We start from the raw sequence: 27,681 nt of genomic DNA on the forward strand, positions 1-27,681 counted from the left end.
TATTTGGAATCTTAATTTTTATCATAGTCGACTTATTGACAAAATTATTGTTTAATCAGTACCGTTTTTATCTGTCTATTAAATAATAATAATGATATTACGCAACAATACGCAACAATGGAAATTGAGCAAAAAACAATGCTCGATGAACACGTCACTCGATGTTGCGGTGGAATTTCAGCACTCTTGTCTCTGTCTGTCCGCCCCCATAATTTCGCGGATCGTGACTTGAATGATACAAGTATCTCGCGTAATGTACATTTCAGCATCGCGGCACGATTTGGAGCGTCTTTGAATTAAGTGGGTGGAAAGCCGGAAACGATTAAAGCTTTAAATCGCGTTTGGAATCAACGGAAAAAATTCTTTTACCTGTGTTCAGATTGTATATTTCTCTGCTTATTAATGAAAAATTCTTTGCTATTGTTTTAACAAACAAATAAATTTAATCCTTAAGTGATGTACGTTTATTTTTATTATTTTTAGAAAATGAAAATTTTAGATAAGAATTTCATATGAAAAAATTTTTCATACATATGTCAATAAAATCACATTTATTAAACATATAAAAAATTGCAAGTTCATGTTTAAAATAAATTGAAAGCGAGCATAAATAAGTCTCTTACCTGAAAACGTCTCATGTCGCGTGGATTGCCAGCGTTCTTGAGGCAGTTTTGGTTACACTTGAGAAAGAACTTGAGGAAGAATCTGCAAGCACAGAGGGGACCAGAGTTAAACGGTTGACAAGATGCTTAACGCTCTTCAACGCCGGGAACTTAATTAGAACGCGAACTTGGACGGAAAGCAAGACTGAATATTGTATAAGCCAATCGCGAGCCCCGTTCCACTCTCTTCTATTATTCAGCATTTCTCTAGATTAAACCTCCGACTACGTGCTTCTCGACCTTTAGGCCTGCGTGCGGCATCGTATACTGCACGAAATACGCGGTTACTTTATTGTTCCACTGCTATGTCAAAAAACATTTTCTTGGTTACATTTCTCTGAATAGATACGATGTAATATTTGCCACTACAATTACAAATTACTTGCAATTACAAATTTACATTTTCTACTTTATAATTATTTGATCATAAAAAAGATCAGTAATTTTTATTAGAAATATTATTACGAATATATTTCAATATTACATCAGAAATTGAAATATATTAATTACTGATTTATATGCATAATATATTATTTATCATTAATTATTTGCAAAAAGAATAACGTCACAGTTAATAAGTATACACGTTAAAAATTGGTATATGTTAGATATTAGAAAATATTTTTACTATACGCGCAAAAATCACGTGAGACAGACTTTTATAATACAAGGATGTGTGAGTGTGGGACTCTGCCAAAAAGCCGCTGGCTCAATTTTCATGAATTATGTAAAACGTCAGGGATATTGAATTTCAGGAAATTTTTTGAGACGCGGAGTATCCCCGTTTGCGCCTATAAGAATGGAAGGGGTTGACTGAGAGACAAGGAGAGTTTAAAGATCAGGTAGCTGAACGTCAGACCGAGAAGGATCGAGAAAGCGAAGGAAACGCGTAGGAAACAATCAGGAGGGCCGAGACGACGCCGACGACGATGCTGGTAAGAGGGAGGGGGGTAGTTTTCTGCGTGGCTGGTAGGCTTTTTCTCCCGTGGGACGCCATTGTCATTTCCCCTGAAGAGTGCGTCCATGGGAACCGAGGCTTCATGGAAAAATCAAACGCATACCTTGAAGCAACGCATACCTTTTTTGCACGTTTGCTTTTGTTTCTCACGCATGTATGCTAAAAATTTTGCGAAAAAGATCGCGATTGATACTCCTTGACATAGTGAATACTTTTATTTAATTTTTATTTAGTTTGATTTTCGTTTTATCACATGCATGACTGGCTGAAATGTAAGAGAAGATACTGAATAATTTTTTCAAAAATGTTGATATAGATTTATTTTCTTATAACGTATATAGTTTATGAAAACTTGAAACAAGACGATATTTCTGTTACTATATCCGCGATGATTTCATCGAAAGTCTCTAATTCGCTGATCGGAAAATCTATAAAGCTCAAAAGTGAAAGGTAGAAACGAAATGCATCCGCTACGGGGGCGCGAGGGAATGCCGACTGAGTGAAGGGAAGGATGAGGAGCGAGACGGCATGTAGGGAATGGGAATTCGTTGATATGGAAAGAGAAAGAGAAAGAAAGGTATCGATCTCGCGTTACACGCATTTTCGCATCCAGCGAAAACGTGGACCTCAAGTATCTGCGCGAGAGTTCGGGCTAATGTCACGCGCGTTTCGCAACGTCGAGCGAATTTAATTTCGTTTACTCTTAGAGAACGTTAAGATGTTATCGCGATGCTGGATGGGTATTCAAAGCATTGTAGCTTGGCTTATCGTGGCCGTGGATCTTGCTCTAAACACAATATCTTCGTCGTGCCTGAGGCGTTGCCCGACGACGCTGCCTCTAGTCGTTTCCAGATAGGAATACCATCGACCGTACTTGCATCTACGCTATTGCGAGAACGACGCGAAGCCGCCCCTTTAACGACGTCGACGACAACAGAAACGAGTCGGTAACCACCTTCGAATCGAGAACGTTTCACTTTGTATCTATATTGAAATCGTGTATCACCGTTATTTAAAAAAAAAAAACGCCCCAACGGCAGAATATTTATACGTCGTGTTTATTTCGATCCGTTTCGTGTAAACTATATATAAAATTAAAATAAGAAGGTAAAAATTATAAATTTGTTTAATTTTAACATTCTAACTTAATGCAATACGTCAAACATGGAGGAATAAATAAATTAAACGAAGAAAAAAGAAGGAAGAATTTTTAAAAGGAATATAATAATAAGAAGAAATTAAATATCTGGATGAAAAGAGAGAGAAAAAAGAGAGGTAATTGAAATATTCCGACTAGTATTCCGCGCTTGGCGCTTCCAGTAAAGAAATCGGGCGATCCGCTTTCAGAATTTGACGCTAACAAAATGACTCTACTTACGCAGGAAGTTCTATGAAGAGGGAGTAAGAGCGCGCGCTTGCCAGAATCGGCAATGGAAAGATAGGCGGGCTATAGATCTTCGCCTTTTTTTTATGGGATTCGTTCATCGGCAACACTAATCATTTACGACACTCCCGTCGCGACTCTGCCGTCTACTACTTTATTCCTCTTTCTTTTTCCCTTACACGAGGAGGTCGTTTTCTTCCGCGCGTCCTCGAAGTATTGGCTGTTAGGGGCTAATGGATTGCGTTATCGACTGATTCAAATGCGAACTGGATTTCATTCCGAGTTCGATGGGGCGGCAGTATCGATGGTGTTGTAACGTGAACGCGTGCAAGAAGGGCTAGTTTCTTACAGGGGATCAAATTCAATTCCGATAGTCTATTAGATTTTTCTCTTCCGTTGGCAACCTTCGCGAGCTCGCGTCAACCTCCTCGGAAAAATTTATTCCGAATCGCCATTCAAATATCCGATAGATATACTTTACGTCATTGAAATATTAGTTCAAGTTAGTAAATATTAGTTATATGCCTTTTACATTCTAAATATACGAATAATATATATTCTCCGATTATTTTTCTAATAAAACAATTTATTTTATTAATTACATTAACATATCATATGAGAAAAATAAGATTCATTTCTTTAAATTTAGATTAATATTAAATAGTATGAGCTATATATACATTATCAAATCTATACATCATAAAAAAAATTTTGTCAATAATTCTTTATTTACGTCATGTTTCACTCACGCGCATCAATAACTAGATATATGATATTTAGTAATATAAAGTTATAATTTAATGTATCATTTATGCATGGAAAAAAATTAATTTTTATTTTGTTTTAATATATCAACGTATAGTTATAATTTAAAATTGTTTTTATATCGGCACATTTGAATTCTTCCGGTTGTTCGCATTCGTTAATGAATTGACACGGAGGAAAATATACAGAGGCGATTCGATTGCAAAATCATACCTTTGGAGCTCGCATATCTCTTTCCATTCCGTCGGATCAAATAGAATAAAATGAAGCAGTAGGCGGCGAAGTGAAGGTTGGGGGTTGCAACGGGCACGAAAGGGGAGGGTTGTAGCAGGAAACGTTCGTATCGTTCGCTGTTCCCAGTTTTACAACGAGTAACTTTGCAACGTCGGAACGGATGAACGAGCGAGTGAGGAAAAAAATCAACGATATAAATGAAAAAAAAGGCTAAACATCGGAGGCTCGCGAAGGGCGAGAGTTGTACGAGCAGCAAGCGGGTAAACAGAGTCGAATGAATTCAATCAAACCTTGCAGTAAATCATCGGTATTCGCATGGCAGTTTTGTTTATATTTTCCATGTACCAATTAGCGATTTTTCTCGCCGTGCCGCGACGCCGATGTTCTTTTCTCCGCGGAAACCATTGGCGGCGACCAAAAAAATTTTCACGCTCTACGTGACGTGACGAACGTGATTTATAGGGACAGTTGACTTGTCGATTTTATGTATTGATAAAATATATATAGATGTATGAGAAAAATACAAACTGTGTATTTAAAATAGCGATATAAATCTTTGTTCACGTAAATTAAAACATATTAAGTAACATGGCTATATATTTACAAAAAATATATATTTGTAATATATCAATTTATATATATGTATATATATATAAAATTTAATTTCTGTCACTCTAATATATTAAGGTTTGCGGATTTAGCGCGAATAATCTGAGAGAAAATGAGGGAATTACGAAGGTCCTCCCTTCTCCTTGTTTACATGCCACCCGGTACGGCATGCGCGGGTGCTAAGTCGCAAGTAAGTACCTTCTGATCTAGTAAATATATTTCCAGCAGGGGCTGAATGGATATAGGGGGCTTACCCGGGGACTCACGCGTAATAGTTCCAAATAGGGTGGCATTACGCGTATCAGAAATCCATTTTCTCCCACATCGGAGAATCTTTAATCATGTTTTCAGTTCTCTCGTTGTACACCCCTCTTCTTTGCCACTATAAAAGAGAGGATATAACGTGGCGAAAACTCAACGAAGAGGCCCGTGATGGAACGCTTTTTTTCTTCTCTTCATTATATACTTTTGCCATTTCTCTTATATCGTGCTGCATAAACGATCAGAAATTATTCCCGATAAGTTTCCTTATTCGCAATCGTCTAATCCGTACGGAATTCTTTATTCGTGTAATCAGAAAAAGACTACGTATAAAAAAGATTCTGCTTATACTGCAGAATCTTGCCGAATAGGCGTGTCTAATAGTGTGCTAATCACATACTAATGCGCGAGCCACCGGCCATTCTGCTAATATTATGTCTTTGCAAGTAATGCCTAAGAATAGCCTCATTACGATTCTTTTGATTTCTAGTCTTAAGATCAAAAGAGTCTCTATATTATTTCACAATTGTTATTTTTATTTAAATTTAAGAAAATAATTATTAAAGAATAATGGGAAAATTAATTAAATAAATAATATAAAAATATATCATTTTTCTTTCGAAATGTCAAACAATTAATCATTGAAAAAGAGAAGAATATTTCCTTAATAGACTAGAACGCTCACATTTGAAAGCAACTATTATAATACCGATAACTCCCGATCGGATATATTTAAGCAAGAGAACACTCGGGAGTAATCACGAGTGCATAATGCAGACGAGCAAGACGTCAATTAGTAAGAATGTGTACGAAGGTCTGTAAGGTATAGGAAACCACCTAGAGCTGTATACCTTGCATACACCTTAACCGGGGTTAGTAAGGGGTTAGCAAGGTATCAGGGGATGCTTAATGTTTAACTAGCCTCCATTACGCCCACTGCCTCCTCAGCATCCCACCCTCTTCCTTTCTGCACTGCTGTCATCTAGCATCTACCGACTCGTTCCTTCGGATTCCCTCCCCAGGAAGTATTATAGAGACGGTTAAGAAGGATCGCGCGTAACTATCGGTTAATACAGGAAATCATTTTCCAAGAATAAAGGCACCCTATGTAACAGGAGATTAACTCATCGCTCGACGTGATTTGAGGAACAGTAATTACGACGATAATGTTATAAACTGGATAATGTTATACATATGAACAATTTTCCAGCTAAAAAGCCTTGCTTTTATTTAAAAAGATGACAGAAAATTAATTTACTCAAAAAATTAAATATGAAAAAACAATTAATCTTAATTGCACATAATTAAATTTTGAGAATTACGTTCTATGAAATAGAATGTTTTCACAATGAGCACCGATTAAACATGGGTAAATTTAATTTGTGCAGGAAGTAGCGGGTCAGGAAAGCTGAGAAAATACAACGACGTATGAAACGTTTAGTGCCGTAGAAAGAGAGACATCATTGTTTAACATCCTCTTACCAGAATGTCGGCGTAAATAGTCGTTTAAGAATCGGCAATAGAATAAATTTATGCGCAAATATGCGCAAGGAACAAGCTAATATTCATGGTTTTATGGTTTTATACGATTAAGTAAAATCTATTTTGAAACATCGCGAATAATTTTTACACGATGCACTTGCTAGAAGCGTAATATTTTACATTTTTTAATTGCGAAAACACATAGACAAGTGTTTTATGTATCTGATAATTTTTGATTATGTCTGCTGTAACCATAACAGCCGATAATCAATGACATTACATCACATTATGTAATATTGCATTTATCTTTAGCCGCGTTTCGAGGGTATCTTATCTCTGAATGGATGTCATAGTGTTTACGGAAGGAAATCAGACGATCGACTACGTGTGTAAAGACGAGTACCTTAACCAAATTCCTGCCGATAGAGAAGATACCGTTTGCTCAAGTTCTAAGACGGTTGGAACTAAGGCTATTCGGCGGGCGTATTGCCGAGGCACTGCATAATTCATATCTAAGTAATACGTCTTACTAGGTAGCACGGCCCCGAACTAACGTACTCTGTCGTAGCCCCCGCTTTACGTAGCCGCTCACCACCCCGCTCCAACCCTACGTTAGAGTCGACCCTCGCCACGACAGCAAGATACCCCTAATGGCAGTCTATCACATTAGCCACAAGACGGCTTGAGAGGCTGGCTACCATAACTAGATTTGCCTTGCACGTACGGCACATCAACCGACGATTTACCACGTATCGCATAGTTGGTCGTAGCTATTAACTGGCGTAAGCTCCGACTTAGCTTATGTCGACAACGTGACTGTGCTTATGCACCGGCCCAAGGAAGGATAAATCACGCGTATCCGAGATAAGCAGAAGAAAAGATCTTATATATACCGATTCAATTTTTTATTTACTTAAAATTGTCGTGAAGAATTATTTTAAATTAGTGAGAATTATTTGAAAATTATTTTAAATTGTCGATAACTACCACAAGTAACTTGTTAAATGCTTTGTTATACTTTTACGTCTTCTCGCGCAGAAATTAAAACCAATATATACTTTTTCAAGACATTAAAATATATATTATTTAATAATATTATAGGACCTTTTTATAGCGAGAGCTACACATCTTTTGTATCTACGAAATTTAAACTCGTATGATATCAACGTCAATTTTTGCCTGTTTTATTAATCTAATAAAAGTAAATTTATAAAAATCGTCACGAGCGCATACGCATGAGTTAATTCAAATATTATTTTTGCCACGAAAGTCTGGGACAGCTTCAAGGTTATTTCTAGCGCGATCGTGTTGAATTTCCAGCGTGTCTGGCGCAGATACCCGAAATATCATACGTATGACGTGCGAATTGCGAAAATTGCTGAATTATCTCTCTATGCCTTGGGCATACAGCGCTTGGACAAGGAGCGGGCCATTTCCATAAATACATTAGAACGTCCAACCGCGTAAACTAACTTAACGCCGACGACGATTCTCACGCCGGTGTACGAATGTACGCGCGATTTATTAATGCCTGCATTTAGATACACGGAACCCTCTGAAAACGCAGTAGGGGCGGTTAAAAGTCTCTCAAGTTACCGCTGTCGAATATCGACAAAAACGACCGTAAGTCGCGCATGCTCTCGTACATCATGTGGCTGCTGGAGACAGAGAGGCAACACGCGTATCACAACATCCTGCTGCATGATATGTTGGAAAAACGTGGAAGGCGTACATATTTATCTCCTCGTTCACAGAGGAAGAATACAGTGCGACTTTTTGTATAGTCGCTTCTCTACTTTAAAGGTGTCAATGTTTTGCACATGGAATAATAAATATAAATTTTTTAATTATTATTACACTTTAATTATTATGTTTTATAAAACATAGTAACAGGGATAAATTAATTAATCGGCGTTTTAATCAACGAGGAATAAAATTTTATATACGATAATTCGATAGTTGTGAGCAAAGTTAGTGTATTCTCTATAAATTGATAATTTGTAGACAGTAATTTGAAACTCGACAATATTGTACAATATTAATTCTCATTAATTGAAAAACAATATACACGTGATCGACTTTTGCGACATCGTGAGAATTTGTCGTGTGCAGACAGTTTAGAGTGACACGTGTCAGTGTACACGGTAATAACACACCGTAAGTTTGTCAACGAAAGCTCGCTTAATCCCGGTTAATCTCGTTGCCCGTTCGTGGAGTTTGTTGTCAAACTAGGGGAGCTAAAATGTGATTTTAATATTCGCGGCTCCTTTGAGGAAACTCGCGAATCCTTCCTTAACAGGCTTACTGAGGGAGCGTCCATCCCCTCCCACGAGATCTGCAACGTGCTTTGAGAAGTGCACTTACTTCAAAACTCGGCGAAATCTCTCATTCGTCTGCTAACTTTTATTCTTATTTCGACCATTATTGAAAAGTTTCTTTTTTCGATATTATATGTTTATATTTTCGTAAATTTTATATATATATATTTTCATAAATTCTATATATTACTCACATAACTTGCAATTCTTGTGAGTATTATTTCATCTATTGCATTTATATATATAACAATATTTTCTAATAGAAGCGAAACGCTATATTTTATTGTATAAAACGCGTTTAGAGCTTTATATAAATTTTACTTTGATTTTTTTTCTATGTTAGAGCACTCTTTCATAATCCCGCAAAAAATTTTTCGGTTAACGTAATTACCTTGGTGGATTCGCACTTACCGGGAGAAAAAAAGTCACCTCAATGAGCGTGATCTCTATCGGGCTTTATTAAAAAATATGTCTTAATTCCGCCCGGGGCCACGTTTTTAATTTCTCCCTATGGACGCTCCTCCATGCCGATGAACGCCGGTATAAAGAATCGCTGAACGAGTGGACTTGGCAAGCGAAGCTAATTACTTTTGCAATGGAGAATCGTCACCCTAATAAATTTGTGAATATAGAAAAGAAGCATCTATTGATCTAAAAAAATCTCCACAAATATTTTTTTAATTACATGCAAAAGTAAGTAAATTATTTTTCTTCTCTACTTATTAAAAAGTAACTTGTAAGATTTATGTTTTCTTTAGACAAAATTAATAGTTTAAATTTATTCACAATATTCCAATATTCAAGTTTAAATTTGACAACTTTATTAAATTTCTACTTTCACACATTTCATATAAATTATCTTGTATATAAGATTATAAAGGTATAAATACACATATATTTCCACGTTCACATATATTCACATATAATTCCTCGAAATATTTTTTGACAAAATATATGCCGACAATTGCTAATAATTATCTTACCAGCTTGTGAATAAAAGTGCACTGATTGTTGATGCAAGTTGATGACAGGAAAGACGCGAATTATCGTTCTTTACTTGAGGACTTTAGAAGGTTAGCAGTCGCCATGCTGGCAGGACATGGAAGCACGCAGGACACGACGCCGTGGCAGGCCGTGTAGGGGTTGCCATGGTGATCTCATGGGGAGGGCATTCGCCCTCTCTCACCCTCACTGAGAAGATAATGCTGCCTGCCTGCCTTTCTACCGATGTTGCTACCAACCGCCGCGATATCAGAAGCTCCGGCAATAAAGCAAACGTTCATGCTTGCACGAAAGTTTATGAGACAGACCTGGTTTTCGAGTCGTGCGATTACGAGGCGACAAGCCACGATACCTCTCACGTATTCCGTTCTCATTATACCACGTATCTCGAAAATTATTCTACAATGAGATTAAAAGATATTAGTAATTTTTATAAATAAATATTCAATATCCAAAATTTTTCAAATATATTTTTTACAAATTTCCTATTTTTATAAAATGCAGAAACAGCTCTAGGAAGGCAGGTCCAATTTTGCTTGCAGTATTCTTTACTTGCGTGCAATATATACGTAAAATTGTTGATATCTATCTTTCCTTTTTTCTAAAATAGATTTCAAATCTGAATGGAATTTAGATGATAATATTACTATATATTTTTCTCGAAATACAAATCTTTGCGTCCTCTCTTTCTATACTAAATGTATCCGATATATACGTGCGTTATATGTGAACAAATGACTGAAATTTCTCGTTTGATGCGTCAAATATGACATTTAATATATATTGAAACATTCTATCGAGCAACCATATATACAGAACAGTTTCATATAAATGTCACGTGGCGAACCTGTGAGTGAATAATTCACGTTGACGTCGAGATCGAAAAAGATGAATCGGAAGAAAAATGATACTTAATACTTTCTGCAAGAGTGTTTCCTACTTAACTACGAAACTCAACGCGATGTGTCGCGAGATTAAACGACCTTAAACCACGAAGACGATATCAGTATATCCGAGACTTAAAGGCTTTAGTCGCGGACGCGACGCGCGCTTGACTAACGACTCTTTGCTATCACCGTGCTTCCTTTTTAGAAAAGAAGTCAAGACGGACGAGACGCGAACGCTTCGACAAAGTGTCGTCGTATTTTTGGTTTACGGCGTCTGAGGGTTTCCGACACGAGGGAACGGATGCAGAGAGAAAGAGAGAGAGAGGGAGAGTGAGTAGACGAGAGAGGACGGGCGGGCGGTCGCCTGAGCGCTTCAACGATCATGAGGGTGGAAAGTGGGTGGTTTGGCGGGTATACGGGGAGTGATACCGGTCCCAAAGGTGTCGTTACAATTAGACAGCGCTGCCGACTGCTACGACCTCAACCGCTAAATAACTTACTGGTGCTGACAACCCGACCGCCACACCGTTACCGCTCATCGTGCCGCATGTAACCCAACCGTGGGTCTACGCGTCAGTCGGTGAAAGTGCTTTGCGTATAATTCCGTCGTCTCGCTCTCCTTGCGAGCGTCTTGCAAGAGGATGCATTTCCACTTTTATGCGTGCCGTTTTACTTCAACTTGCGTAACGTTGAACATCTTGAAGATGGAGAAAGAAATACGGGTACACTTCTGTTTAGAAAAGAGTTGATATGATCGAATAATGAATAAAATAAATGATTTTGATCTTGCGTATTCAACGCATTTTCCTATAATATTATATGTATTTTTCATATATTCTTTATGTTTCTAAAATATTTTAAAAGATGCGGTTGTGAAACCTGAAGTAAAACTCTTTTATCCGATTACTGATTGGGAATTACATGAAAGCTCCTTCTCACAAGAGACTTATTTCTTTTTAGAAAGTATATGTTTATATATACAAAATATCTTATACCTTTTCATACACACACATTTTCTTTTTATCGACTTATTAATATTTGAGGTTGAACTTATCTTACATAGAATTTTGGTTAAACGTTTTATATTTTTATTATTTAACACTTTATAGCTTAAAATTTTAATAAAATCCAAGGAGAAAATAAAATTTGATTACTTCTGTTGTGTTGAAATTTTAATTTGTAATCTCTTAATCTTTGGATAGTTTGTAATTTGTGTACAAGTTTTCATTTAGTATATTTTTATTAAGCAAAAATTTATTTCAAATTGATTAAGGAGTTTATGTATAAGAAAAAATAGGCAACCTGACATCTTATATATAATATATATATATATATGTGTATGTGTGTAGGCTGTATGTTCACGTCGAGACAAAGTATAAAGAGCGAAGCCAATGTCGAGGACGTCGCGCTGTCTTGCGCTTGCGCCGAGTGTTTAGAACTCGAATGCTGGTAGAAAGAGGTGACGAGGAGATGAGGAGAAAGAGGGTAGACCTTCGAAGGAGGAGGACGGGGGTGTCCCTGGAGTATCGACTTGCCCCACGGGACTCGGCAGTCGATAGTCCCGTGGGATTCGCTGTCTCTTTCCCGAAGTCACCATCCTCGACGGTCTTTCCTCGTCTCTTCCTCTATTTTCCGTTTCCTTCCCTCTTTTCTTCAAGCATCTCCTTGTCTCGCTCGTGCACTATCATGGGTCACGAAAGCAGAATGGCCGAACAGGTGAAGGGAGTTGCACAGACGATTTTGGACGATGAGATTTTGTTTCAAAAAAATTGTCGAATCGAAATATAGATCACGCATATGGGAAAAATTATTGAGGTGTAATCGGTTAATATTTCGAATCAATAGAATTGAAATTAAATTATAACATTTAATTCCTATTAATGTGTAGAATACGAATGATAAAGCTCTGTTACTTATGTATCTCGTTTGGAAACAGTGCACGGAGACCGTTAATGTTTATTCCGGGTCATAGCCAAAATGGAATTACGCACCGTAACGCGAAACTTGGTTGAGTGATAATAAGAAAATGCGGCGTAGTGATTAAATTGCGAACAAAACGGGCCGGATAAATACAGTCGCGGGGTAAAGTGAAACGCTTGGAAGGAAGGGAGAGTTCCTCCAAGTTTATATGAAATTCCACGCCTTGTACAAGCGGCTCTGTCTCCCTCCGCGTGCTCTTTCGTGATCGCGAAATCCTCTTGCCTGCCTATCACCCTTGTACAAAAGGACTATCCGTCCGCTCCTTTCTCTCGCTCTCCGTCTAGGCCGAGAATTACCCGAGCAACTTACAATCTCCATTTTTTTCAGCTTACCCCGAGGATTTCTTGCTCCACCACATATACGCGCCAAATATCGAGCTTCGCATACTGGAGCGGAAAATGAAAGTGAATCTTGAAGCGCGTTATTCGAGCTTTGTACCTGTATCTTGTTCCCGGCTTTCCATGCGACGCGACTTTTTAAATAATCGAATGGCCTCGCTGGGGGTTGCCCGACGCGTGCTTCCGCGTTTCCCACGCGCGACCGTCTCATGCTTGACGTTTTACGGCCGTCGAGAAAGTTATAGACCTATGGTCTTCGCGAAAAATGTCTATATATCTAAATCACTTATGTAGTTTTCGCCGTTTGCATTGGAATGCCGAGTCACGCATTCGCATCTTTTGATAGCAACGATGTTTAAGAATGTTATATTTAACAATCAATGTTTTAAAGTGTGCCAATTTATTTAATATTATTTTAACATTACTTAATTTTTCATATTTTTATTCCTCTTGGTTTTTTCATTTAATTTGTTGTGACGAATTCTCTGATTTATATCTTTATTCTATTTAATATTATTTTAACATTACTTAATTTTTCATATTTTTATTCCTCTTGGTTTTTTCATTTAATTTGTTGTGACGATTTCTCTGATTTATATCTTTATTATTTATTATTTAATCTATGATTTATATCTGATATATCTTTTATATATTTTATATAAATAAATAATATTATATATCTTATATACAATATTATATTATATACAATATTTTACGTATAGTATAATACGTGTACGCGCAAACGTCATATATTATTTAACGAAGAATTCACTCTCTGGACCATACACCGATATCCCGTTCTCTGGTCTATGGCGATGAGGAGCGTGATGCGTAGACACGTGCGTTCTTGTCGAGCGGACAAAAATCGAAAGCCATCACCGGGTATAGTATCTGTGCGCGTGTAACGGGTCGTAGAGGTATTGACACGCGTGCGGTCGTCGAAAAGAAAAGGGAAAGAAAGCCACGCGGAGGGTCTTCCTCGCTCTTCTTCGTTTTCTCGAGGGAGGATCCGAAGGGTACGCGGGGCGCGTCCCTCGCGAACCCTCGCACATCCCCTTGTTCCGCGACCCTCCGCGCGAGAGCCGGGCTACCGAAATTCGTCGAGTGTCCTCCTCGTTCGGTAATACGTTACGCGACTGCGAAAGTATCGTCCGCAACCACCCTCGGTCCGGCCTAACCTGGAGCTAGTGCGACGAAACTTCCACCGTTCCCTCGAAGGAAGCGGGGGGTCTCCGGAGACTACCATTTTGACTCTGGGGATTAGACGTGACCCCGCCCATCCGTGGGCAAAGTTTTGTCCCTTTCGATGGCCAGGAACGAAAAGCCGTCGCTATATTGATGACTTCTTTTCACGTAGGGAGGAGAGAGAGAACGAGATGGGTAGCGAGTAGAAAATCGAGATGCGGGAAACCGCGAAGGAAAGGACGCTGAAGGAAGTGCGCTAGCACAATTACCGGTAGTTGCGGACTGGCCCGCTAATGCTGACTAGACGTGTTTCGCAGTACGATTTTAGTGCGCTTATTGCCATCATTTGAAAGGATTTTCAAGATTTTCTGCAACCTGTACCTTAATCAGCGTTGTTTCGTATTAGTTATTAACATTGGCTATGTTTCTTCATTGATAATTGCCAATAAAAGAATAAATAATTGAAGACTTATAATTCAAAAAGACTCTAAATTAAATATGAGTGTATTGCTGTATCTCTTTTAATATTGAAACAGCTGATATATCTGTATTAATTTTAAAAGTTTCAAACTGAAAACTTTCAATTCATAAATCAATTTGCACTAACAGATTTATGTACTTTTCAACCAAATGACTGCAGCTAATATTTACCTGAGAAAATTTAGGAAAGAAAGAAAATTTGAAAAAAATTACAAATATGCAACAATTATAATCGTATACGTTAACGTAAAATTTCTCAGAGATTCGCGCAATACAATTGGCTTAGTAGCGGACACATGCTTTCTTTATTCACAAGAGCTTTGTGTGTAAACCTCGCACAAGGAGTGGCATGAGGTTTAGGGGTTGGTCGTACAACGGCATCATAAGTCGGGAGTGGTTTGAGGGTTGGGTGGGTTGTTGGGGTGGCGAGGGTCCCTAGAGGCGGCGGGCTAAATATATCCACCCCCGACAACCCTCGAGGGAGAATGTCAAGACAACATGGCCGACGCCCGTCATCCCGTTGGCTCTATGTATACAATAGTTCGTGTTCGGCTATGCTGGCAGAGCATTCAAGAACATCGGAAGATTGCAACATCGTCCTACTAAATATATACAAGTTAAGCAATTGCAAATATATACCACAAATACTCACGCGTTTGAGATGCGGTATCTCCTAGTATATATTTTCTCTTCCTTTTTTTATTACAAATTAGAACGCGTATTTATTTTTGATCGATGGCGAGCATTTTATTCGCGAGCAGTGTTAAACGCTTTTTCTTTCCTGCCGGCAGCTCCGCGAGATTATGTTCTCGAGTCACGGATGAAGTGCAATCGCGAGGCGGAGCCCGTAAAAAAACCCCGTCGGCAAAATTTACATTATTGCCCCCGAGACCATTTAGGTAATCTCGGAATTCATCGCTCGCAATCGGATTTCAAAATAAAAAGAGGCAAAAGCGAAAGAGAAGGGAACAGGAGAGAGCAGCCCGCCGACAAAGTTACGTTTCACCTTTTCGGGAGCGCACCTGCTGCTCGATTGCGCGCTGTCGACGTTGTCGTAGAGCGCATATCGTGTACCACCGTTGTTCTTCGTCGTCGCGCGAATGTACGGCGGGTGTGGGACCAGGAGAGGACAGAGAAATATAGCACAGATTAAAAGTCATAGCGGAGGAGAGTCTACGTCGTGGAGCGCGGCAAGAAAGGTCGAGGAGAGCATCGCGCGATGGTGGCCGCCGCTGCGGCGAGAGAAGGACGCCGGAGTCGAAATTAGCCACCCTCAGGATTACCCTGAATTAACAAATTGAAAAAAGTCACCTTCCCCTCGAGCTCGGCTCTTAAAGGTGCCCGTTCTCGATGTTCACGGCGCTCATCGAGCGTCGCTCTCGAGCTCCTTCGCCTTAAAGCACGACCTCTTCGCCGGGATATCGGTCCAACAAATTCATGCAAATGCTACTTGCCTCTGCCGCGGTCGCGATACGTACGTCCTGTGTATATCTGTGTTGGTATAGCCGCTGGTACAGCGATAACGCCACGTATACAGCGCGGCATTATACACGATACCTACGCGGCGATGCGCTTAAGCACGAGCGACACGAACAAATTCCCCATGACGATTTTGATAGGGGACTTCTCGCGTTATTGAAACGCGTTAAATTTTACAATTTACGCGGTCGTGCATAAAATGCCTGATGATACAATGTTTAATTTATTCCGTAATTGACGCTTAAAAAAAATGTTAAAATCAATGTTGACGGGAAAAAGTTTATTTTTTAAGAATAATGCCATTTTATTGACTTTTATATTATGATTGTCTCAATTTTTTTTTTTTTTTCTAAATATTTCTGAATAATTCTGAATTATTTAGCGTGTAATTTTAATATGTTTAGTATTTTATTATTAAAAATAATAATGATATTTAAAAAAATAAAATGATATTTATGATGGTAATAATCACCATACATATTGATCGTTTTATCATGATTGATATTTGGAAATTTATTCTGTGCACGACGCAGAAGAAAGCGTTCATGCTATCATGAATATTGTAACGCAAACATATCTCACATGGTGCGGTCACATTTTGCTCAATGTATTACAAAGACATATGTACAAGGCTATGAATGAGTACCTACAATGCAGACATACATATATATTTTCCTGCAATAATCCGTGTTTCGGAACTTAACGTTTTACTACCACTTCTCTATCATTATCACCATGGAATAATGTACATACATGGAAATATTATGGGAATACGTAAGCGTTTAGTAGATCTTGTAATCATGAAAAAATACATTTTCATTAATCATTAAGCGAGCTAATGCTAATTGTCACTAATTCTTTATTTTGTAAAGAAATACGTGTTTCGATAAAATATTGAAAATATTAGTAAATTATTTTTGAAGGCAATAAGCTGTCTCCGGATTTTCCTCTTTATAACTTTGTTTTGGCTCCTTTATGTACAAGTATGAAGCAACAAACGGTGCGCGATACAACGTTGTACGCGGGGCCTTTTCGCGATACGTGCCGCGACTGCGGAATCTTTTTCGTGGGGCCGGCATGAAATAACTGCATCGGCGAATTGTCTGCATTAAATATTCAAAGGGAGGTGAGGGACCAACGAGATGGCTACGCGTGCGTATATATTACGTACACCCTAAGCCGTTATCCGTTCCAGAAAGTGGCGAGAGGCCGGGTTTTGTTCCCTCTCGATTTTCTCTCGTTTCGTAGTCACTCGAGCCACCGATACTAGTCGATCGATTCTAGCCGGACAGAGACAAATGCCGGATCTAAAATTCGATGGGCCGGCACACTTCGGAAACTGAATTTCCATGCAAGCGAATTTCATTGCGTGCATGTGCATTTATAGTATTTTAATCATCGAGCTTGCACGCTTGTCGGAAGCTTGATGGAGTGGATATATGTATATATACACACACACATATATATATATAGGTGGAGACATAAATAGATATTGCATGATTACAACTATATTTAAGTGTAATTAAAAGTGTATAACAAAGGCTGTAAATTAAAATGCTGAAGAAACAAAATATTAAGAATGCTTGTAACTTTGTTGCTTAATTTTGCGAGAATAAAATGCATTTTTAAAGATAAAGTTTTGTTTTGACTGCGATTAATTAATTATTATATTTTATAACAGACGCGTGGGAAACTTTCTTTGATACAATTTCGATCTGTAAAAGAGTGAAGTAGCCGGGTTCGTGAACAGTGTTGAAGTATATGTGAAATCGTCCAGCGTATCGTAAGAGAAACGGAGAAGCGAACGATGGAGGTGGAAAACGAGTGAGTGGCCATAAACTCGGGTGTCGTTTGCGTTTTCTATTTAGCCATTTCAGTTCACCCCATCTACTGTTCTTTTTACAGTCTTTTTCCGTTGCTCTCTTGGTGTCGTCCCAACAGACGAGCGACTCGAATTGAATTCCATACGATTCGGATAGTTGGATTTACGTTGATACTGAACGCGCACGCCATTCCCCATCGTTGAACTCATCTGGCATAAGCCGACGGAAGACGTGTCGATGTATCGATTGATGCGATATAAATGAGTCAGAGAATCGTACGCTTCAACGTGCGTTTTAGTGCGTCTTACGTCAACACGATTTGCAAAGAAATATTTGATGATCGACAACGTCGTGTCACTCGATTAAACCATTAGAAATTTTTTATCGGTTTACTTTCGATTCTATTATAAAATTGTAATAGACATAATCGAGCGATAGAAAAAAGCCGATAGAACCGATGATTTTTGCTAGTTTCTTTTTAGACGTGCGTGTAAGTGCAGTGGTAGAATCTTCAATTGGTACCTATTTTCATGAGACGAGCATGCATGCGCAAGGGTGTCTATCGGGGAAGCCGTTTGCCGTACATTTATTGCCTCCACCACCCTCCGCGCTTTCTCAGTGTTACGACGTTATATTTGATATTGGATAGACTCCGTATACGTATCATTGGCGTCGTAAAAGCTGTCATAAATAATATTAAATAAATGTAATACGCCCGGTAAAATGCCGCTTAGCCCGTGGACGACTCGTGGATGTCGTCGTACGATGCGACGTATCTCGCATATGGAAAGTTTAATATTCCCATTTCAAGGAGAAAGTAAGGAGAAAGTTTTATTATATCGTATAAAAAAACCCTAGTGGACTACGTTTTATGCACGAACAACACGGGTCCTGAACAGTCTCACCCGCGCGATGTCTGCGCGTGTTTCATGCGCGGATCTAAAAAAATACTCTTGTCCTGCTTCTTCCGCTATACAAGTCCGCTTTCATTTCGAGATGGAAGATAGATAATAAGTACAGAATATGGCTACATTATTCCTCGCGTACTTACTACAATGAACATATGGTACATTTATTTTATGATATTGCAAAATGTAAATCTCTGACTAAAATTATACGGATTAAAGTTAAACAATTAAGTCTGATGTTGTTGTAGCAATACAATTTTAATGTTTGATAAAAGTGTAAATCGCGAAAAATGTGTGTAAAAGAATTAGTTTTTAAAATATTTGATTTTAATTGAATAAAAAATTTGTTATGCGTGTTAATAAGTTAATAGAAAAATGAATGAGTAAAATGTATATTGTGAGACAACATGAATTAACAATTTTTTTATGTTGTGGATAGGCGATGTGGAATGTCACGAGCAGCGATCTCGGAAGATAAACGAGACGAGACATATTTACAGCCATCGTAAAACTTGTCAGTTAATTGAATGTGTAGCAAGTTTGATATGATGGCTTAGAAAAAAAACGAGTACGAAATACTCTTTATTTAGAGTTATTCTATTTTTTAACATTACATAATAATACATATTATTGAAATTTATATAAATGTATACAGTTGTTTAAGTAAAAATATTTTTTTAAATACTATTTATCTCGATTGCTATTTAATTTTAGAGATGACAGCCAGTCACTCATGTTCGCGGACTTTTTGCAGGACGTAGACTCGTTGCAATTTTCAAGACACAATCGCGTACATTTCCATTTTCCGTGAGAGCCCTCGTTGCCGACGTACATCAACTTGTATAGTTCGTAGGTCGGCGGGAAGAGTTACGTTTCCTCGCTATGAGATAGCGCACGTTTAAGGGCACGTACTACCATAGCGGTAGTGGAGCCGCGAAAAGGATCATGTATCCTCAAAACGGACCGCATCGAAGAAGTCCGCATCGCTAAGTTTCCTTGTACATACGAATGCCGTACGAGAATACCGGTATTAGCCACAGATACGTCGTCGATCGCTTCGCCGTGGAAGGATCGTACAAGCTTCGAGCTCGTCGTTAATTGCTGGTATAATTTGTAATTCGAGAAGTAGCGAAAGAGAAAGAGAGAGGGAAGAGAAAGATACACATATACATCGGAGCGTGTACGGGCAAATAGAGAGGGAGCATAATCGAGAGACAGAGACGTTTTTTTCTCGCGAAAGGAAACGAGTGGCTCTTGCACGGCCCTCAAAAGGAAATATCTTTTGAGGATGGAACGAGAACCAGATCATGAGGAGGGCGCCTGGCGTTTGCCTGACCCGTTGACCCGCCAGAGGATTGTATTTTATTGGTAGCCGCATTTGTCAGGAGGCGTCAAAATCTCGTGACAACTGAACGTTCTGTCGGCACTCTCGCTCCTCACTAAACCTGGCGGATCCCTGCGTATATGAGGACATCGTCACCCGCTGGGAAATTAGCCGTTAAGTGTTTTATGTATCCGGCGATGAGGCACGCACGGAACCGGTGTCACGTGGCTGGTTTTGTGTAAAGCGCGCAGGATGTACTGTGTGGAGTGCGAGAGGAAAAGCTTTTCGAGTTGTCATTGCTTTTTTTCTCCTCTCTTTTTCTTTTTTTCTACATTTATAATATTTCTACCTTCAAGAAAAAAAATTATAATCTGTAACAAAGAATAATGTTATAAAAATATAAAAATTTAAAATAAGACAAAATTTTATAGTTGTAATGATTAAAAAATTTTAGGAGAGACGCAAACTGTTATTTAAGCTCCGTATGTATTTTCAATTTAATTATCATATAATAATATTGCCATGTTACATTAGTTTAGATTTCTTCGACGCTGATTTCTTTCTTTTCTTCCTCGTTCTGCAATGTGCGTCTGGCAACGACGAGCGACCAGATCATGTCACCAGATGCCATCTGAGTCGCCCACCTCGATAACGGGCGATGGTTAAATGCCTCATAACTAACTCAATCTGGGGCTTCCTAATTAAATATCTATCGTTTAATTAAGGATGATTTACGGACGGCAGTCAGTCATCCAGTCGGCGAGTCGACCAACCAGCCGACCGGACTGCTAGTCGGACAAGCACTGCTTGTATCATTCCATGTGTCTCGGCAATCAATGCAGGAATTATCCTCATTAGGTCGATCCGCGATTCTCCGGGTTGGCTTCTACTCGCGAAGGCCAGAGACGGAGAGGATCTCGAAAGAAAGAGGAAAGGAGATAAAGAGACAAGAAGACGGAGGAGAAAAGGTGCAGAGAAGAGTCGGAGACGAGGAAGAGGACGGGACAAGCTATTAGATCGAGAATTGGTTGCGTGCAACTCGAAGAAAAACTGGAAATCTGTGGCTCTTGACGGAGGATCTTAGAAAGGGAGGACCGAGGGAAGGCAGCTCTGGGGTATCGTAGGGCCCTCCACGTCCACCCTCCCTCTTCTACCCTTCTTTCGTCCCACTCTTCCTCCTTTCTCTCTTCCTTCTGTCCGACAAAAAGGAGTCGCTGACTGCGAGTGACAACTTAGCGAGCCGGAGCTCACCTCGCCATCCAGTTTCTCGGCCACACACAGACTGTCCCGGCGTTATGACACATCCTTTCCTGCGGAGGAATTCCGCGAAGGACTATTTGAGACAAGGATCTTTTTCCTTGAAACCGCTATTTATTAGTATGATTTACTTCGATAATTCACAGGAAAAGCGATTCAATCCGTATTTTTAGATAATCAATCTATCATGATAAAATCGGGAGAGAAAAGAAAAACAGAGAAAATGAAATTATAAAACACTTGCCAGAATCAAGCTTAAAAACTAGAAGTCATTAACAAAAAATGAAATGAATAAGACTGAGACAAAATTGATAGATACTCCTCTATTGATAATGTTCGAATCTATGCGCTTCTATCATACGGTCACAAAAATATAGGTAAGAACAACTAACACGGCCATATGTCGGGCACAGAGGAGCTCGCGTTTACTGTACGACATACAGTCGCCCTGGGCGACAGGGGTAGCGGTTGAAATGCGCTTTATACCCTCCGAATTTCGCTCCCTAGCACTCTCTCTTTCTCTCTTTCATCTTCTCTTTTGCTCTCCGCAAGCGAATGTGTGCGCGAGCAAGCAATGTACACACATGTGTGCATATACATACATATATATATGTATCTATGTATATACATATATATATGTATATGTTGGTTGGTCTATCTTTCTCTTTCTCTCTTTTTCTCTGCGCACTTTTGTCCTACTACCGCCGCAAGAGCAATGGATAATGTTATTTTGATTTACATATATGCGTCCGACCGTCCCCGGTTCTCGATACAGGCGATGCCAGCGATATCACGCGACATTTTGGCATCGCTTCACAAATTTTTTTTCTATTGCCTCATGTTTATTCGATAAGATAATCGTACTATGATATTTCGGTAAATTCAATAAAGTTTCTTGGTGGGACTCGAGACATAAATGCGCTTCGTTTTCACGCGGAATTCCGAAATTCCGACTGACAAATAAATGAAGATAAGGATATATAACGCAAGATATAATATTGTGACATATAAAATTCTGCATGGTACTTTATTCATATCTGTGCTTTTTTTTAAAGAAAAATCGACCAATTTTTATCGATTTAGTTTACGAGCTTTTTCGGGCGACGACGACTACGGGATTGAGTGGTTACTGCGGTGCGTAAATGGACGTAACGCGAAAGTTTACCAGATGGGATTCTGGTTAGTCTGATCCGTCTAAGTCCGTCGAGGGGTTCTCGCGCGGAATGTCGTGTAATTGATAGCGAGCACACTGGGTTCGATGAGCCGTAGGAAAATAATAAGCCGTCGTAGTAGCTCGGTAGTACGTGGTATTATTGGCTCTTTCGGGGGGGGGGGGAGAGAGGAGGGATGTTACTTGGGCGTCGTTGCGTTAGGAGGGGTGGCACAATGTATGCACCCTCGCATGCACCGCCGTGCTCGGATATCTCGGTCTTAGGGTGTGTCGGATGTCTATATTCGCACAAGTACAACACCTCGGTTCGATAAAGTCTCTCTTCTATTCTTTCTCTTTCTCTCCGAACAAATAGCCAGACAACGGAATATTAGCGCCAGCGATTTTACAGCTATTGCACGAATGTACAAAATTGGCACTGTCAGCGTCATACAATCGATTTTCAAACAGGGCTTTGCCAATATATATATGAATATTATAAGAATTACACATAATATAATTCTCCTATGTGTAAGATCATTGCGTGTGATTGTTAAGATTATATTTTAAAATTATTACAAGATGCGTGAGGCAGATTTTTGTATTTAAAAAAATATTGATTACACATCTTCGTCGTTAATATCAAGTAAATGTCAGTTATCTTAAATGCAACATGGATAGAGAGACTCTGGGGAGAAACCTCGTGCAAGTGGAATCAGGAGTAAATTGCTCGATGAGGCGTGATTTAATGATGTGACTATATTGTGCGTTGCATATCCGTATGTGCTAGACTCGGTTAATCGAGAAGCGCGATTCCGATCTAGAAAGAAATGATTTCAATCATTTTGAAAGAGAATTAATGACGTCTCCTAGTCGGGTCATCGTGAAAGCGGAATCGCGAATAATTTATTCCCACAACGTATACACGGTGCTCCGATATTTTCCAACTTAGGACTGCTGGACCAAATATAAGCGATCGAAAGTCTCGATGCAATAGGAAACCGGTTTCGTATAACACGTTATTTTTTCGCCCCTCGCATCACGGATGCGTCTCATCACTATAAGTTGACTGATTGGTCGCCTCGTTTAAGACGCTATGTTGAGATTATCGATTCGTAACGAGCACAATAATAAAAATCAACTTTTTAGTAATTATTTGCGCCATCTTTAAAAATATTTCAATAACAATTATATAAAATCTTTTATGTAATTTAATTATATAAAATCAATTATATATAAAAAAAAATCTTCAATAACAATTATATAAAATTTAGACATGTTAATTGATTAAGAGAGAAAATCTTGATATATTATAGATTTATCACTAATAACGTAAAATGTAAAGAATATATTAACATATATGTACTGCCGCAATTCTTTTAGGATAATATAACTTATGACAAGGCGATCATAAGATTCTGCGTCGTAATTGAATCCTGCCGGGCCCGAACGAGAGAATAGAAACGTTCCATGGGTTGTAGGGACGGGGCGCGCTCGATTAGATTTGGGCGGATTAGCCAATCAAAAACTCCAATACGACAACCCCTCCACAACTAGCAGTGACATTTGATGCTGCAGGCACTCTATTAGATTTGCGCCGTCGCTAACGCGATACGGAATCGAATGATCCGTGCTCTTTCGAAACGATTGCCGGTACTAGCGCAATCCGGCGTTCTCCAATAAGTTTTTGATTTAATCACGTAAATTTTAAAAGTAATGGAGAAAAGCTTGAAAGAAATATATATTATACCTTTAAATATTTTTTAAATAATTTTTAATTAAGTATATTTGATAGCAATCAATTTGTTTTTATAATTATTTCTAATAAGATGTTAATAGCATCATTATTTAATATTATATAATATTTTTATAATATTTTTTTTATTTATTGTTAATAAGAAAATCCTTAATGTAACATATGCAATCAAAGTGTTTATAGTTAAAAATTCAAGAAGAAAGGAATTGCATGGCATTACGTAATTTCACTCTTTATTAATTGATCCATACTCATGTAACTTCTCAAGTACGCTTGCATGTTTCGAAACAAACATACAAATACATAAATAATAACCGAATCTTTCGCACCATTACCAACATGTTTAAACATGTTATTATGTTCTTCACGGAAGCACGGTCAGTACAGTTGACGAGTCTAATTTCAGGTTCGATGTTACACATTCACATGTGTACACGTGCGTTGCGCCACAAAAGGAAGGTGCGTGAAAGCGTGCGCGTCACGCGAGGTGCACGTTCGTTTACACGGGTGTGGCGAGAATGAGTGGTCGTGCGCAATTAGCTTCTTATCTTTCTCTCGGGGGTGAGTGCAGGGGTTGTATGAGCCGCCACGGGTCATCGTGGTGTGGCTCGAGCGACTCGTTTACGCCTCTGTTTTCTTTTCTTTCCTCCTTTTTTTTACAGAATGCGTACTCTCGGTTCGTGGCGCTTAACAGCGTGGACCACCGTCGAAACTTTAGCTGGCTTTTCGATTAACATGCTAATTGGCTCGGCAACCCTTTAAATGGCCATTTAAAAAATTAAGGGCCGCGATCGCGTCCGCTACTGCAATGAACGCCGATGTGGTTGCGGGCTGATTTTAATTGGCGGATGCTTTCGATTCGCTTATTCTTGATTGGCTTAATTAGTCGCAGATATATAAAATGGGCTAATAATTAAAATATTTAATTGCCGACAGATACTTATCAAGAAAATTTTGATAAATTATAAAAATTGATTTTATATTACACATGCGGAAGTAAAAATATTTTAATAAATTGATCCTTTAGTGTTGATCTTATATTTGATATCATACAAAAATAATTTTTTTTTAAACATATATTTTACAATATTTTAATAAATAAATGAATGTACATGTTATGTATATGTGATTATTTTTCAGTATTGAGTTAACTTTTTCAATTAAAGATTGAAAGTACTGGATAAATAGACCATATTTGCTTCAAGAATGAATTAATATTAGATGGAATGCTAAATGAATCCATGCCATCTGCTATAAATACGCGATGCGTTTCATTGTCAGTCGCGTTCATCGTTCGTCAGTACCACATGTACAAGGAAACTCGATCTTGCAGTAAGATATCCAACACCAACCCCCGTTCTAGCATCCGCCCCGTGGGCAACAAAAGGGCAAAAAGCGGGTTCACTACTGGTCCCTTTCGATTCCTCCCTGTCTTCTTCTTCGGGAGGAACAATTAACCGAATTTGCATTATATCTCTATCGTATTACCAGATCCGTATTATCGATAAAATTGGCAATTTGGGATAGGACCCTGTATGAGATCTAGAATCAGAGATGCTTGTTCATTTCATGTCGATATTATTCCCTTCATCCTCTTTCACCCTTTCGAACAATCGTTTCTCATTTTATTCATGTTTCTGCATCTCTATAAAAAACATTTGGTAATTATTTTTTATTATTTTTATTATTTTAACGTATAAAATTACTTTATACAAATTTTATTTCTCTTTATAAAAATTTATAAAAATTGATATTAATATGAGGCTAAATTATGATCACCTCAATATGTTCTTACCTTTCTGCACATTATTATTTACAAATATTGGTTATAAAATTTTTAAAATGGGAGGAAACTTTGAAAAAAATTATTCCATCTTTTTTCACACATACAGGCAGTCTTGTACAAGTCGGAGAGTAGGGTCTCGATAACGATAACCGACAGCACTGACGATGCGAGAGGGACTCAGCCGAGGGTGACAGAACGATTGTAGCGTCACCAAGCTGTAGTGGTGTAACTTGACACCCGGGGTATACGCCCCTCTTCGCAGACGCCGGACAAGCGTGGCGCTATCGCGGACGAGCCACGATCGTTCAGCACCGCGTGCTCGTGCACGAGTTAGTCATGGCCAGGCTATTATAGATAATAATATAAGAGAGACACATATAAACAACCATCGCCGTAACTAGCGTCGCGAAATTATCGTAGCTGGTCTGGCCGCGGCTTATCAGACTAATCGGGGCGATTGCTCGCGATTCTTCCTGCCATTGTTTTGCCGCGTGACGGGACGTCGATCGATATCGCCGGTTAATTAGTCACGATTGGTGTCCATGTAAGTTATAACATGGTAGCGCGCAGATAAAGATCATCGCTCCCCCGCCAGTTGGCGATGAATTTTCGCGGTTGAAACGAGGAATTAGTCTGAATAATGTAATACTTTTACATACATATATATATGCCATGTGGTGGCGATGCTTGCCAGACAAGCGAAGCTCACATATTCGATAAGAAATATATATAAAATATATAAATTAAAATTGTATTCTCATGTGTAATAATAAAGATAATAAGATATAAAAATAGCATACACACATAGAATTAATACATTTATAACGCACTATTACATAAAAATATATAACACCATATAACAAACGAGCCAAGCGGACTTTCACGAGCGCAAATAATTTCCGATTCCCCTAATTTCGTTTCTTTTATTCGAACCTATTTGCTCGTTTACGTCTTCCTGCTAAAGACGCCGCGTGCTCGGCCCAGCCCGACACACATTAGCGATAATGTATGCGCGTAGCTGCAACAAATGCCGCATAAACGGTAGCGCAATCCACGTGCAGCGTAGGCGCAGAAGGGCACAGATGGTCGCCCCAGGCACTTACCAGTTACCACCTCGGCACACTGCCCCCTCCGGTCAAAGGGATCTAAGGGGCCTTGGCTGGCCACTAACCGTATTTATTCACGGGGATGAATTTACCGAGCTACTGGTGGATAAGTCGTTGCCCTAGGCTCCGGGACTTAGTCTTACAATTAGTGAACGCTTTTAGTAGTTCGAGAAGAATGTCCATAGATTTATAAATGGCAGCCTGCTGGCATCTTTGAAAAGAAATATTTAATAAATTTTCTTTAAAAAAAAGTCACTTTATTCCGAGTTATAGTAATTTTTAAAAAATTCGTCTCTTTCGCTCTGACATTGTCATCCAGTTTTTAATTAAAAGAGCGATAAAATGGGAGAAGGAAACTATAAAATCCTTGCTATTTTGTTGAATTTCGTTAGTTGGCAAAATATCAAGTGTTTGAAAATTTGGAAGCGATGCAATTATGACAAAGCCCATTATTTACTAATGCTAGGACAGCTAAGAGAAATATTGAAGAAAATATCTGTATACCGATGCGGTCTATCGCGTGCTGTTTAGTCTCATACGTTACACT

At 38.7% G+C, this 27,681-nt stretch overlaps 1 protein-coding gene across 5 annotated transcripts in view; it reads right to left on the reverse strand.

Annotated features, from left to right (window-relative positions):
- Nucleotides 1-27,681, reverse strand: part of Kn (EBF transcription factor knot) — a 77,719-nt gene that overhangs the window by 9,502 nt on the left and 40,536 nt on the right. For all 5 annotated transcript variants that reach the window (XR_014438278.1, XR_014438283.1, XM_083096321.1 and 2 more), the window contains exon 7: nt 624-705. Coding sequence is in view for 3 of the 5 variants with exons in the window: in XM_083096321.1 (XP_082952447.1) it covers nt 624-705 (82 nt within the window). In the remaining 2 variants the exon portion in view is untranslated. The remainder of the gene's footprint in view (nt 1-623; nt 706-27,681) is intronic.

Source organism: Camponotus vicinus, unplaced genomic scaffold (assembly GCF_025532165.1).
Source record: "Camponotus vicinus isolate PSW18456_S1 unplaced genomic scaffold, iyCamVici1.0 SCAF_1, whole genome shotgun sequence".
In the NCBI taxonomy this organism is placed as follows: Eukaryota; Metazoa; Arthropoda; class Insecta; order Hymenoptera; family Formicidae; genus Camponotus; species Camponotus vicinus.